The 16,012-nt window shown below is 41.3% G+C and overlaps 2 protein-coding genes and 1 long non-coding RNA gene across 6 annotated transcripts; 2 read left to right on the forward strand and 1 right to left on the reverse strand.

The window, feature by feature from the left end:
* Positions 1-3,419: 3,419 nt before the first annotated feature.
* LOC103990621 (protein LSD1) lies at positions 3,420-5,992 on the forward strand. 4 transcript variants are annotated; one of them, XM_065160050.1, is made up of 6 exons: positions 3,420-3,566; positions 3,702-3,943; positions 4,307-4,420; positions 4,562-4,675; positions 5,435-5,544; positions 5,696-5,992. In XM_065160050.1, the coding sequence occupies exons 2-6, from the start codon at positions 3,886-3,888 to the stop codon at positions 5,723-5,725; spliced, it is 426 nt and encodes a 141-aa protein (XP_065016122.1). In that variant the 5' UTR covers positions 3,420-3,566; positions 3,702-3,885; the 3' UTR covers positions 5,726-5,992. The 4 variants fall into 4 exon arrangements, with proteins under 4 accessions (XP_065016122.1, XP_065016123.1, XP_009408105.2 ...); XM_065160051.1 differs by having other exon boundaries at positions 3,520-3,671; positions 3,795-3,943; XM_009409830.3 differs by lacking the exon at positions 3,420-3,566 and having other exon boundaries at positions 3,582-3,943.
* On the reverse strand, positions 5,507-5,787 carry LOC135643282 (uncharacterized). The gene is made up of 2 exons (XR_010498201.1): positions 5,649-5,787; positions 5,507-5,561 (listed from the first exon to the last, which is right to left on the reverse strand). It is a non-coding gene; the product is annotated as an uncharacterized LOC135643282 (long non-coding RNA).
* A 4,613-nt stretch (positions 5,993-10,605) lies between the features above and the next one.
* LOC103990620 (transcription factor MYC2) lies at positions 10,606-12,878 on the forward strand. The gene has a single exon (XM_009409829.3). The coding sequence runs from the start codon at positions 10,746-10,748 to the stop codon at positions 12,585-12,587; it is 1,842 nt and encodes a 613-aa protein (XP_009408104.2). The 5' UTR covers positions 10,606-10,745; the 3' UTR covers positions 12,588-12,878.
* Positions 12,879-16,012: the final 3,134 nt, after the last annotated feature.

Here is a 16,012-nt window from a genome sequence, read left to right on the forward strand (position 1 = left end):
ATGTTCATTCTCTTTGCATCCATAATACTAAATATCATCCAAAGACCTGACTTTTTATCTCAACCTACCACACTAAGATCTACTCCAATAAAAAAATCCCCCTTGTCGACCTCTACATTGAGCAACTAATGTCTCACCATTTATGTTCTTAGATTTATCTTTTTCTTATTAGCATGCCACACTAAAGCTTTTTCAACTTGTTCAAGAATTATTGTATCCATCATATATAACATCATCTCCATAAAGTAATAATATTTAATCTTCCGCATCAATCTTCATATCAACTTTTTTTCAATTGATCGAATATTCTCTGAATATATTCAGATGCTCTACCAATCTCTACCTTCCTCCATTTATGGTCTATATAACTTTTACTTTAAATACAACTTGTTAGTTAAGTTTTTTTTGTTAGATAAAGCTTTTTTAACTTATCCATCATCAATAATTATTAAGAATATTATTAGCGATGCAAAGATAAATAATACTCAAACACTTTGCCTCAAGTTTCTCTCGATTTTTATCGCTCATCTTTTCTTGTTTGTATGTTTACTCCTTCAATGTTGTTGCTAGGTCTTGCTGAATAAGAAAATCCTCTACCCTCCTCCTATGTTATAGGAAGAAACTATTTCTTTTATTAATTTTTTTTATAGTAACACCAACAAAAACAATTAATGATATTCTTATTAAATCTCTAATCACCTGTCATATCATTTGTTAGGGAGAAACAGAAGAATTCATAATTCACACTTGAATTATTCATCCTTCCATACACTTTGTTGATTGCCACAGGGACATTAACCATGTAAATATTCTTGCCAAGAGATACTATATCTTTCCAACTTGTTTATGATCATTCGACTTTTACACCCCCATGACTTCTGATTTATAAGTCAGTGTCATTCCCCACGAAGTTTACAGTTCATGGGACCAACGGAAACTGCACTGTGGGTCAGGGATTCATTCCATGCCCTGAGTGTCTGGTTTTGTGCCATTGGAGATGGATTGGGGAGAATGTGAAGCTGCAGAGGCAGTCAACGAGTCTGCATGCCAAACTCTTGAGAATGGTCCAGAGCTATATTATCGTGATACATGGACCACCTGGATGTGTAGTTACTGCACCATTTCTTTCTCTTCGATTTGAGAAGCCTCTGATGGACAGGAGGAATGTGGGACTCTTTCTGTAAGTTTCTGAATTGTTATCTTCATTTTTACATTTCTCTGTGTTCTTGATCCACAGTGCATGCCTACTGTTGCTGCAAGTTTGTTTATGCTTGCACCTGTGACTGGAGAATTCATGTTCACTGATCCATTGGGCTGAAACATCACTTTCTTTGCATGCAACTTCTATCAACTATAGAACAACTAGAACCCAATGTTACTACTAATTCATCTGCTCTTTGGTTGTGCCGATTAGCAAACTAGTGAGTGCACTTTTCCAAATTTGTTTTCAGAAACTTCCAGTGAGGAGTTTTGTCTCCTGGCCAAGTGGTCCATTTGATTTATCTTCCATTATTGCATTCTGCAAGGAACAATCTCCAGCTTACACAACCTGAAGAGCTGCAGTTTGCTTGTTTGGAATGGTGGATGTTGCTACCAGTGGCTGAGACACAGAGACATGTATGGCTGGCCTTCTAGGCGTTTGGAAGGATAATATATTGAAATGCTTGTGGCCTTCCACCAAGGCACAAATTGAGGGTTGTTTCATTGGAAGTTTGGTCCCTCACCATTGTTGTTATCCATGTTAGAGTCATCATCGGTTGAAGCTGCAGGGCCTCTAATGTTGACACTTCACAACAATACAAGCAGGGCAAGATTGCACAAGATATCTTCATCTTTCACAGGAAATAAGGCTGTGTATTGATCTTTCAATGATCCCTGGAGTGTTGGTGTTGGTGGGAGGGATCCTTTTGTACTTGGATTGTAACATAATAGTGAAAATGATATGAAGTCAGTGACAAGGTTGTGGTACCAACACAATATCTCAAGGTTTACAAGGTGAGACTGACACTACATATGAAGTAAAATATCTACAATTTATTTCGATGGAAAAAAAAAAAATTGAATTATAACGGCTATACGGGTGTACTATTATTAATATGGCTTAAATATTAATTGAATAAGCTAACGATATGTCATGATAGTTATGACAATAACGTTGATGTGATATTAGATATGACGATAATTGTAACACTTTATTTTAATTCACGCAAGAAGTATCGAGGTCTAAAATGGGAAAGATAATAATACCTCATTTTTAGTTTTAAATAAGAAAATATAGCATCCCATTTTAGTATGTAATGTCTCATTTTAATCTTATAAGTATTAAAGTCTTAAATAAGAGATATAACACCTCATTTTAGTCTCATATCGAAAAACAATCACTCTCTTCTACCTTTCATTATGGTCACAGATTACGGTGATATAAGTGGACTAAAACACTAGTATTCTCCTCTTTTTCCTTTCCTGTTCTGAACTGAAAGGGACATGAAGCCTCCATCGGATACAATATCTTCTGAAGATATTGGCTTGTCAATGCACCATCGTATATATTGGAGGAAGATGATGATGCTCTTATCCACTCTAATCACCTCCTCCACTTGGTGAACTGAATCAAAGCTGTGTCACAGACCACAGATCATCAACCTATGGTGATTAGATTGAGACATGGAACTCCATTTGTTTCTTCTGTAGAAAAAGGATGGGTTTTGTCCTCTGCGCTTTGGCAGTAAGAGGCTATTAGCAATCTACAAGTACTGCGAGTGGACCACTAACTTGAATTTGTGGCCTTAGCAACATCCTATGTCAAGAGGATGAGTTCAGCATGACGGTGTCATTAGCCATTTATGATCTAATTAAAATAGTCGAATATTCATTTTAGTCTCTATCGACAATTAATATCGACAATCAACATAAAACTATGTTAGATCTCACGAATATGAATCTTAACTGATCTTAATTATAGCAAAATATCCATATGATCGATCGTTAATAATTGAGACTTATGATTTTATTTTTATTTTTATTATAACAAATGCTAATATTTTATAGGTTAGAAATGGTGGTCCAGTATGTCGGTCATTTGTACCTATCCATTATATTCATTGAAAGAAACATATCATATCTTATATTTTAACTTGCTAGTGCTCATAAATCCTAAAAATTTAAGCTATTAGGAAAGAAATCAATGGATATTAAACTCTCATATTCTCTCAAACCAGAGAGGATGAAATTGACAATTTGTGATATTTGAATAACAATGTGTTAAGAATTGATCAAACTCTGAATAAATCTAATTATTTGGAACAATGATTCTACAAAGAAAGAGAAGTACTCATAAGACTTTGTGATTCGTTGTGAGTTCATCAGATGAAGATTTGAGGTCTGTGGCGGTACGTGGAGGTTCGTGGGCCGCGAGTTCACTTGTACGTGGAGCAAACGCGCATGGTATCGGTCACCACACAACGCCGGGGAGGGAGGGGGAAAGAGTCAAGAACAGTGCGAGGACACAAAGGAGTAGGCAATGTGATCTTGAAGTCCCACCATCCCTCACTCGACTGTGTATAAAGGTAGTACTGCGAGATCGCTCAGTCTCACCCGCCGCCACCGCTATCCTCCAGCAGTGACAGGACTCGGAGGAGACGTCTCCTTGATGAACATGGCGTCGTTCTAAGGTTCTGTTTTCTGGTGGCTGATTGTTGCAGGAGATCATAAATTTCGTGCGAGATCAACCGAAGAGCAGTAATATGCATCGCAACCTCGATTAGGCTTCACTTCCGCTTCTTGTTTTGGCACAGCCAGCAATGGGAGATTGGAGAATCCGGTTGTCTCTGTGAGGTTGAAGGCTTACACGGCTTTGAGAAGAACAATACTGGCACGGTCGAGCAAATGCCGGTCCCTCTTGCTCCGTATCCCACACCTCCACCTCCATTAGCACCACCAAATGGTATCCTTGTGCCTCTCTCTCTCTCTCTCTCTCTCTCTCTCTCTCTCTCTCTCTCTAAATTATAGCCATATCTGTCATAAAGAACATATAAATCGAACAAATTCTAGATTTTTTTTATCTAACAATTTCTAGAAACATCAACGAAAAGCTTTTGGTACTTCCAATCTTTGATGCTTCCAACCAAAAGCCATAGCTCTTGATTTTAGGAATGGATTGTTAAGCTACATGACTTGTGTCGATTACTAAGCTGTGATGAGATTACCAAATGCTGTTGCAGTAGTGCAAAAGAGGGAAACCCTATGCTCCTTTCTCTCGTCTCAGTTACTGCTACAGAACGTAAATGTTTCTTGGTTTCACGCTCAGGTGGGCAGAGCCAACTTGTTTGTTCTGGCTGTAGAAACCTCCTCCTCTATCCACAAGGGGCGAAATCAGTATGCTGTGCTGTTTGCAGAGCAGTGACCACTGTACCTCCTCCTGGTAATCTCATCTTTTCCCCATCACCGAGCAGCTTATCTTGCACAGCACATAGTGAGAGATCAGGAAGCCTTATGGGCCTCCTCAACGATCGATTCCTGCTTTGCAATGTCCACTCTGAGCAGATGTTTGAGTTTGCTGCAGGGACAGAAATGGCACAGTTGATCTGTGGAGGATGCCACACGCTACTGATGTATATACGAGGAGCAAGCAGCGTTCAGTGTTCTTGCTGTCACACGGTAAATCTGGCTCTGGAAGGTAAGCAGGTGCTCCTGATCAAAAGTCCAGTGTCAGATTTACTTGCTAAATTTCTCATAACATAAATGACATTTTCCAAAGACAATTGTTGCATGAAGATGACAATTACTGGCTCAATTAGTATCATTCTTTCACATATATTTACTGACAATGTGTGACACTCAAAAGAAATCCTGATGAAGCACATGGCAGACTCATTTCTTGACATTCCAATTCATTTATATGCAGTCCTTTGCAGGATAATTAACACAAAATGAACTTGAGACACTTTGGTGGCACACTGGTCGCCGATACCTAATCGACATGCATTTAGATCCTCTTGAATCAGAAATTTTCTTTTTTTTAGAACAGCTAGCAGTAATAGAAAATTATCTAAAGGCCTTCTTTGGATCAATTTTTTGTGGGGTTATATTTTGTGCTGTTCTATGTAAAAGTATGTCTTTAAACTACAGCAGAGGCATATCAACAGATGCCTGAACATATTGTGTATACATGACTATTCTAGCCGAAACACTATGGATACAACTTTTCCAAACACCTCTTTCTAAGCTTCACAAGTGTCCATCTGAATCTTGGAGCCATTCTCTGTCTACCTAAATTCTTAGTCCATGATGTAGCTAGAATATATAGGTTTCAATGTAGAGACATTTCATTTTCCTATTGTCATTAACAACTCACAAACATAAAAGAAGGGTTTATTTTATATATATATTGCTTGCTGACACATATATTAAGTTCAATAAACATGTTTGGTTCCAGCAAATCAGGTAGCACATGTGAATTGTGGGAACTGCCAAATGCTGCTGATGTATCAATATGGAGCAAGATCAGTGAAATGTGCAGTCTGCAACTTTGTCACTTCCATTGGGGTAAGTATCAACCAAATCTGTACAAAGTGATGATTGAGTTATGAAAGCCATGTTTAAATGTGAAAACACAATTTATAATGCTAAATCCTTCATGCTTTGAACACCTTTTTCATTGTTGAAGTCAGTGCCCTAAATGTTGTTCATTTGATAGGCTTCTCCAAGCACTGAGCAAAAAGCCTAGCATTTGAGTACCTTGAATCACAGAGCTTCTTCCATCTCTTATGCAAAGCTGTCTTGTGACACCAATTGTATAGAGCTTCTTCTCTAGGCTAATCCTTCCTTTTGGCATGTCTAAGGTGTGAAGGTCATCATGGAGAGCATGTCCTCAACTGAGCTTGGATGGCTAATATTTTCTTCTTCTGTCTTGTGTCAACTGTACTTTATGATGACATGATTTGCATCTCTGTGTCAAGATGTTGCAGAAGATTATTCAAAGGTTGTTATTGCATACCTTAAAGTTGTACTTCCCTCCCTTATTTTTTTCTTATCCAATTGCTCATCTGCTAATTATAATTATCTTTGATTACTGATATAATCTTAAATCCAGACTCTCATTTTAAATCCTGATTGAAAAAAATAAATCTAACACGTGGATTCCCCACCACTAACGCATCAACCTGGGCCGATGTGCACATCGATGCTGACTGCAACAGCTTACACAACTCCTTACATCCGAGTAACGTCGATAACTTCAAAAATCATTTTCATGAAATAACTCTCCATCGAGTGGAGACGATTATCAAAGCTATCCCTATCTATAAAATGTAAAATTTTAATTATCCTAAACTCAGCAATACTCTTCCCTACATCATTGATTCAAACAATGGCGAGACTTTGTCAGATACATCCAATGTAATTTTATCCAAACTACTTGGAATTGGACTTACGACAAACTCAGACCCAAACCAAGTTGACTTCATGACTCATGTTGAACGGTCGGACAATCAAAAATTAGTTTGGAGTCATTAAAATTCTGAATCCAGATCAAATTAGAAAACAGAAGTATATTAATAAGGATCAGAACAATACCATTACCATCTAATCAAACTGGGACAGAGCATAAGCATCTTTGATAAATAACCAAATCAACTTCACTTGCCAAAGGTGATAATTGCAGGACATGCTAAAATCTAGCACAAATGAAGGTCTTGCACAAAACCTACATGCCACTTGGTCTGACAAAAGCTTAATGTACCTCACCCTGTTTAAGCTCATTCATACCAATAGCAATATTTACACAAGACTCTCATAGACCATGGAGATGTAAGTTACAAACATCATTTGTACCTCATGTGGACTAAGGATTAAACTACTGGTTAGAGGTTTATTTAACCCACTAAATTTTAGCCTGGGTTAAAAATATCCCACCTAAGTTAAAGAATCCTCTCTCATCTTGTTTGCCCAACATGACAACTTACCTGGATTAGCACCCCCAAACAAAAAAAGGATCAACCAACATTGTCTAAAACCTTCAGCAATGAATCTCAAGCAATTTACTCTGGAAAGTTGTTATGAATATATATGTACACAAATATATATTCATAAAATTAGTAATTTTTATATTTATGTATATTATTATACAACAATAACAAAATCATAAAGTCCCAACTATTTATGCATAGTTTTATATAATAACAAAACTAAAAGATCTCGACCATTTGGGCTGAATACATCAATATTTTATTGTCGGTAAATTGATACATAATCTTATAAATTTCAAATACAATCAGCAACATAAAAGCATTAAAATTTTATAAGGCATTTAGATTTTCCAAAACTATTAAATATATGATGACAGATATCTATGAATGAGATTAATATTTACAACTCCCTCTTTACTATTTATTATTTTATTTTATTTTTTTTAATATTGGTAACAATTGACTGCGAATAGTAAGATTCTATATAAAACCTCATTTAAATAATAAAGCTAAGAAAATGAGATAAAAGAAAACATCACCGCGAGGATTCAGACTCGTTGGCTTATGATAAGAAGTCCACATGCACACCACCATCACAGCTATGGAAAGGCACCGTACATCACAATTCGCATTGCCTTGTCCCATCCTTTTAGAGCGATTGCGGAGAATTCATTGTTTTTGTGTTGTGATAGATGAAGAGATGGTAGTGCGCTTGTCCTCTTGTATCGTTCGCCAGAGATGTCAATCGTATTCACATATTTATCTTCGGGTCATCCGATCACGATGGAGAAGATGATAAGTTGCAGTGTACCTGTTTGTCGAAATGAAAAGCCCGCCGAAATCCGAGAAATTATGCAGGAAAACCCGATCTTTCTAGATCTAATCAAGTCTTCTGTTGAGAAACCCGCATGCGAAGCACGCCCTGGTGCTGCGCGATGATGAGAGAGAGGAACCTGCATGCAAGCAGGGAGGGAAGCTCCGGCGCGTAGAGGTATCGCCGCTTACGAAGGCCGCAGAAAAGATGTCCACGTCTCTGCGATGACCATGCGAGAAGAAATGGGGGAGAAATCGCTAGGGTGACACAGAAATGGTGGGAGGAACTAAGCCTCCTCGATGCCCTCCGGTCTCTTTTCCCTAATCGGTAACCGATAACCGATCCGATTAAGGGTTTCATGTCCTCATCACCCATCAGACTCTATTTCATCGACAACCATTCTCATGTGTAATGATTATGAAAATATTAGAGCTAATTAAATTAATAAATGTATTTTTTTTATTAAATCTAAAGTATCGGTGTGATAATGACGTGTCAAATTACTTTCCAAATGATTCAATGAACTTTATCAGATCACATTTCGATCGTTCATTTTCCGTGAAAGATGTCTGAGCCAATAACACTGTAGGTTTGGATAGAGACGGAGGCCGAAGTCGAGGGTAAGAGAGAAATCAAGTGATGGCCCACATGTTTGGCCGGTGTTCATGCACCCGACCGGAAGCGAGGACAACCGCGCGGCGGGCCCCACGTGAATCACCCACCCCCGCCCGGGTTCATCCACCCGGCCAGCGATGACAGCCAGCGCGCACCGAACCCCCCCCCCCCTTCGGCATCACGATGCGTGCGGGAATCCCCGCTTCGGATCAGATGCTGACACCTGTGCGTGGTGCGGCCGTCTCCATCCATCAGCCACGCCGGGCACCCGCGAGTGGAAAAGTTCACGTGCCACCACCTTGACATCGTGATACATGTGACCATATATCCTGACACGCATACCTAACTTATTAATCTAATCATCAGCGTCATTTCGCCGCTAAATGACAATTAATTTGGGGAGGGTCCGACTTCGCTCGTCCCGATCGCAACACGAAAGGGGCATCGGAACAATCCAGAGAGGATGATAAATGCTCGCTTACGATGAAAAGATTCGCCCCCTCTTACGATCTTACCTTAGCTCAACTCATTTAACGTGACGGAAAGTCAACTCGCTGCGTACCACCGTAATTCGTGGCCGTGGAGAAAAGTCAAGTATTTGACCAAAGGAAAGGAATGGTGGCTCGTCTTGGGATCTCCCCGCCTCACACTTGATCACACCGTCCACGTCTCCTATTCCGGTAGCCTTGCGGGCTCGGGTTCCATGCTCGACAGTGCACGGTGTGCCCACCGACAGCACGCAAGAGAGCGAAAGAGACACAGACGCGGCTCGCTCGTGTCCCCACCCACCTCGAGTCGCGACACAAGTCGTACCACCGTCGCCATCGATCCCACAGTTCGATTTGATGATGACATGGAATTATCTGTCCTGCCTGGTGGTGCTGATTGTGCTGTGAACGTATCGATTCTCGATCGATGTTTATCAACTTAAAAGTGATCAAACAGATTAAATTTATTAGGAATTAATTTATTTATTTTTAATATTAATCCAATGATAAAGAAGAATATAAGAAAAAAAAAAATCTAATTTCTCGAGTCACAATATCGTTGGTGTCCTTATTTGATTAGCGTGATTAAGTCAAAATTGGAAAGCTATGAGGGAGACAGACATTTACGAGAACTGTTGGAAAGAGCGTTTGTCTAATATATGTGACTCTTTTTTCCACGGCATGCATGCCATTTTCATACATCTACTAATTAGAGTCAAAATTGATGTAGCCATGGAATCTTCAACTTTGGTACCAAACAAAGATAGTCATCGGTACATCTGTTCCTCATATATCGAGAAAAATGTGCACCAAAGCTGCCGTGTAAATATGAGCTTCTTAAATGATCCTCGACATGAATTAGATATTTATGATCATATTTAATTATAATAATTTATTTTTTTAATTAGTATTAAAAATATTTTCGATTTATTTATTAATTATAATGAGGATAAATTATTGAGGAATTTAATTTTTTTTTCAAATATTTTTTTTATATTCCTCAATTGGTGTATCATTTTATTATATTCTGCCGGATACTCGTCACAATAGTAACATTATCTCCTCGTCTTTTTCTGTAGATCGATCCGATAAATTAATATAATTTTTTATTATAATATTTTTGAATAGAATTATAATATAAAAATCTCCTGATTGTTCTTATTCATAAACCGGCAATAATACTTATTTGAGATTAAATATTAAGTCTTAAGTCAATTTACGTTAATTATTATTTTTGAATAAATTTAAGATATCAAAAATATTATAATCCTATTAAAAATATTTTGAATAATAATATGGATTTTATATATTTGAGATTCTTTCATCATAAAATCTGTCCGTACAATATAATCAGTCTTAACTATTTTGTCAGGTGATATTATAGGATTATAATAAATATAAATATTTTAATATATATATATATATATATATATATATATATATATATATATATATATATATATATATATATATATATATATATATATATATATATGAGAAAAAAACATAATATTCAAGATTTTTCTCGTAATGGGAACAGTGTTACGCATCATCCGAAAAACTGGATCCGATCCGAACCTGGAGAAGGTTAAGTCGGATCACATCGAGAAGCGAAAACCCGATAAGAAGTTACCACTTTCCGCGAGAGGGGACAGGGAACAGCGTCACTGTCGTGGGACAAACCTGGAGCCCTCCAGTAGGCCCCATGGGTCCCACCCCACTAAACCCAATTGCCCCTCCGTCCGCTATTAAAGGCCAATTCAACTGCCGCATCAAACCAACCACCCCTCTTGCCTTCCCTCGCTCGGCGGCCAACTCCACCGACGGTGACCGCACCCTATCTCCCCTCTCCTACTCCTCTGGATGCAACGGTCGGATCACCGCCGCGCTTTCATGAACCTGTGGAACGACGACAACACCTCCGTCATGGAGGCCTTCCTCTCCTCCTCGGCCACCGTCGCCGCCCCCGACCACCACAGCTTCTGGCCGCCGCTACCTCCGCCTCCGGCTTCCATCCCCGCTTCCTCCTCATCCACCACCTCCTCCACCCATTCCACCGTCACCTCATCGGCTCCGGCGCACTTCAGCCCGGACACCCTCCAGCAGCGCCTCCATTCGCTGATCGAGGGCGCCCGGGAGAAATGGACCTACGCCATCTTCTGGCAGTCCTCCCCTCCCAGCGGTGCCGCCGTTCTCACCTGGGGCGACGGCTACTACAGGGGCTGCGAGGAGGACAAGCGGAAGCCGCTCCGCAGCGGTGCGTCGTCGGCGGCGGAACAGGAGCATCGCAAGCACGTGCTCCGGGAGCTCAACGCCCTCATCTACGGGGGATGCGGCGGAGGCGACGACGCGGCGGACGAGGAGGTCACCGACACCGAGTGGTTCTTCCTCGTGTCCATGACCCAGACCTTCGCTCCCGGCGCTGGCCACCCCGGCCAGGCTTTTCTCTCAGGCTCGCCGGTCTGGATCGCCGGGGCGGACCGCATGGCGGCGGCACCGTGTGAGCGGGTGCGGCAGGCGCAGGCATTCGGGCTGAGGACGATGGCCTGCGTCCCCCTGGAGAGCGGCGTCGTGGAGCTCGGTTCGACGCACGACATCTTCCAGAGCTCGGAGATCTTGAGCAAGGTCAGATTACTCTTCGGCCAAGGCAGTGGCCGCCGACCCGCGGCCGCATCCTGGCCTACACCGCAGCCGGCGGTGGCGGAGCAGGGGTTGCTGGATCCCTGCATGCTCTGGATGTCGGAGCCTTCGGCGCCGAAGCCCCCTTCTCATTTCGATAAACCCAATTCCGGCAGTCTCACCGAAAACCCTAACCTCAATTTCACCGGCGAGATCAAAACGATTCCCTCCACTCCCGTCGGCGGAGGCGGAGGAACCCTCTACGTCGACAACCACATCTCGTATGAGATCAAGAAGGCGACGTCGAGGGAGAGCAACGACGAGGCATTCCTTTCCTCGTCCGCTGATGTCGTGGTGGCGGAAGTGAAGTCCGAGGGCGGTTGCGGCGGCGGGAATCTCTTCGGCGCAGACTCGGACCACTCGGACCTCGAGGCGTCGGCCCGGGAGGTGACAAGCAGCGCCGTAATGGAGCCCCCGGAGAAAAGGCCCAAGAAGCGCGGCCGGAAGCCTGCCAACGGCCGCGAGGAGCCGCTCGACCACGTGGAGGCAGAGCGGCAGCGCCGGGAGAAGCTGAACCAGCGGTTCTACGCCCTCCGCTCCGTCGTCCCCAACGTGTCCAAGATGGACAAAGCCTCCCTCCTCGCCGACGCCGTCACCTACATCAACGAGCTCCGCTCCAAGATGCAGGCTCTCGAGTCCGACAAACGAAAGCTGCAGTCGGAGCTCGGCGTCCTCAAGATGGAAAGAGAGTCCGGATCCGGCCGCCAGATGCCGCCTGCGGGCCCCAGGCCCGCCGCATCGAACTGGCCCGGGCGCTGCAGCGAAGTGGAGGTGGAGGTGAAGATACTGGGCTGGGAGGCCATGATTCGGGTGCAGTGCGACAGGAGGTGCCACCCGTCGGCGAGGCTGATGATAGCGCTGAGGGAACTGGACCTCGAGGTGTACTACGCCAACGTCTCGGTGGTGAAGGACCTCATGATCCAGCAGGTGACCGTGAAGATGACGAGCCGCATCTACACCCAGGAGCAGCTCACTGCCGCGCTGTTCTCCAGCGTAACAGCTGATCATCCTCCTCACGCCATGTAGAGCCAGCACACGCGAGCTTCGTCGCCGGCTACTACTGTAGCTCGGGGTACAGCGTCACTGCTCCTATTACCACATATGTCAGAATCTAGAGCAGCCACTGCCGCATCTCTGCGTTAGATCTGCAGTAGAATAGGCCATCAGATCTCTTGTTCTGTGTAGACCACAAGTGCATGATTTATCATCCAAGTCGAGTTGTTGGATCAAACGAGCGCAAGATAATACTCCACACTGTAAACTTTGTTAATCGAGAGCTTAAGAGCAAGTGCTCGTGGATGATCACCTTTGCAGCCATGGATCTTAAAGCCTAAATTCCCTTTTGTCTAAGCTCCGACGATGATGATGATGATAGCAGACAACATCTGCCCACCTTTTTCCTCAACGTGGATATACACGAACGATTTACACAAGAATTCACAGCTCCATTTTGCTGTGGGACAAGCAGTAGCTATCGGTCCACCTTTTTCCTCAACGTGAAATCGTGGCCATGCGTCACCAATGTGTAAAACGTTTCTTCCCAATCCACCATGACTTGCGAACTCCTACAAGCACAAAGGTTGAAGTCGAGGTGGAAATGTGTTACGTGCGGGCCCACCATTTGAAACCTCGTGTCTGGTCGGAGATGGAGCGATGGGGCATTGCAACCCGGCTTGTCGGCGCAAGACGCTGTTGTTGCTCAGGTCTCTGTCGGCGTCTTCTCCGTGTCAGGTCACTGTCATCCAGCCAAACTGGGCAGCGGGTGGGGAAGAAGGAGATGCAGTCCGCGGTGGCTGACATGTCGTTCCCCGAAGGTTAAGGAACTCGGTCGTGCCTCATGAAACCCCTCATGCATAGTCGGGGCAATCCGAGGTGAGCTCCTCTGTGTTCAGTGTCCACGTTGGGAAGAAGAGACACCCTCTCCTTGAAAAGGAAAATGGGATAAAGATGGAAGACATGATGTAGAAAGAATCTTTAAAATACTCGTAGTGTTTTTTCTTTGATATTTGAATTCTTCTTTGTCTTCATTAATGTGATACAAATAATTCAAAAATGTTTGTGATCTCACTCTCTTCCATACGTATCAAAAACAAATTAGTGGGGAAACATAAGCTCATGAAGAAACTACTTTTCTTACCATCTACTTTCGCAATGGAATCAAATCATGCATGCATGAAAAGTGAGATGGTGGTGAAGAAAGGTAGTGGCATCGGCCAAGCTTTCTCTCCCTCTCCCTACTTTTCCAACACTCTTTATCTCTTACTTTTCTGAGATCTCTCTCTCTCTCTCTCTCTCTCTCTCTCTCTCTCTCTCGCTTACTTACCATAATTTCTGGACCGCTTCAAGAGAATGATTACCCATCATTAGATCGGTTCATCTAACAGTCTGTTTAAGACCATTAGTCGTTCTTCCATCTTTTATTTCCTTTCTTTCTATTTTTGTTCATGTTAATAATGTAAAATTATTATCATATATTATGCACTGATTTAAGTTTAATTAAAACCCCATGATCAAGATTAAGCTACTCATGTGGCATAATCCAATTTATGCTTAGATGTAAGAAATTTTAGGGTATTCTTTTTTTTTTCTAATTAATCCAAAATAGAAAACGAAGAAGAGAAAAAGGAAGACATCATGTTGTACTTTAGAACTTAATTATTTATTATTATTATTATTATTATTTTGATAAAAAAGATCATTTTGATATTTTTGGTACTGTCACTTCAAAGAAATATGTGGGGGAGTTTACTATTTAGAGTCCTCTTCTTACGATTCACAACTCCCCTCTTCATGCTTATGTACCCTATTGCCATCGACTCTCTCCACCGTCTCGTCTGCACATTTTATTGGGCAGTTTACAAAGGCCCGAAAATGATGTCTTCTAGGTTATTATAGAATATATATAAGCCTAAAATATTAAATCTTAATATTTAATATTTTAATCTTACATGCAAGTTTTGAGGGTTATTGAAATCATATGAATCAATGATGATCATCTTGTTTCTTTAAAGTGTTCTTCTAGTAACATTATCATGAGCTTGTCTTCTTAAATGATAGTATTGTAACATACCTTGTTAGAGGTCAGCTCACTAATTAAGTACTGAAATATTTTTCAAATACTTTCGGATGGAAAAAGATCTACTTAGGAATCACTCTGAAAATTCAAGATGATGCCATTCTCCTAAACAATGACATGCGGAGTGGAAGCAACACATATGGGCTCCAATCATTGGGCTTATGAGAGATGACTTCTTCCATGAAAATTTTGAGGTCTGCTGTAGTTATAATTGGATAATTATTAGGTCAGAGTGGTCATAAACTTTAATAAACTAGACAAAATCCATGAAAAACTTGCTCATTCTTTTCTACTTTTTATCCTAGAAAGTCAACAACTATTACTACTTTGCTTAGCTCTTCCGGGATTAAAAGTTGTGAATTTTCCTTTATCTTTCTTGTTTAGCTTCATAACCTTCTCTTCTCTTCTTTTCTTTTCCCTGTTGACAGTGCTAAGGCTTATCACTTTCAGGTTCCATCACTGTTTGCAGTGTATGGTAAACAACAAATCTTCATCATCATCTCTGGACCTTGTAGCAGTTCTTGTAAACCTTTATGTTCATTTCCTTTTGTCTGTGGCACCTTATGCCACCCTTCTTCACCACCTCCATACCTCACTCATGTATCCTCCTGGGGGATTATCTATTGATCCTTCAATTCCTCCGGAGTTCCTATCAAACATATCAAATGTGTATTTTGTTTTGTTGTCATGAATGTAGTACAGAGGGAATTCAACAACACAGACATTGAGCTGAAACAACCAGTCAGCTGGTTTCTACAAAATATGCTGGTTCCTGAATAATATCACACTTCTGCTACAAGTGCCATGCATCAGTTGGTGAGACATTGTTCTTTTTCTTTGGATATCTTGTCAGCTAAGCATCTTAGCTTGTTTGCTATTTATTTATCAATTAAGCACTTTGTATCTGAGGTGGTTCAGTTGCATCCATTTTGAGAAAATTGTGGTGAGACTGGCACCATGTCAAGATGAACAGAGAAATTGAGGTGTGAAATATATGAATATCTTGATTGAAACTTGGAAACTAAATGCAGTAACAAAAGAGATTTTTTTTTTTTTTTGACATAGTATTCGAAAAACAGAAAATTTTTCATGACTTGGAAGAAGCTCTAAATTGAAAGTTTTCGACTTTTCATCATTGGAAAGATATCAGAATGTGGCAGAATGAAATTTGCCAAAAATGAGTTCAAAAACTCAACATTATGATCTTGTTGGTAGGTAAGAACAAGCATTCAGATGGAGATGCTTTAGGCCATCCAACAGTGTTGATGAAATTGTGTTCCTATCTAAATGTCCTTTGTGTTGTTCTCAGTTATGATGAACATTTGCAAAGATCCCATGTGGTGTTTGTCATTACCATGTCCTGCAGCATGTTAGA

The sequence above is a fragment of the Musa acuminata genome, chromosome BXJ3-7, assembly GCF_036884655.1.
Source record: "Musa acuminata AAA Group cultivar baxijiao chromosome BXJ3-7, Cavendish_Baxijiao_AAA, whole genome shotgun sequence".
Lineage (NCBI taxonomy): Eukaryota > Viridiplantae > Streptophyta > Magnoliopsida > Zingiberales > Musaceae > Musa > Musa acuminata.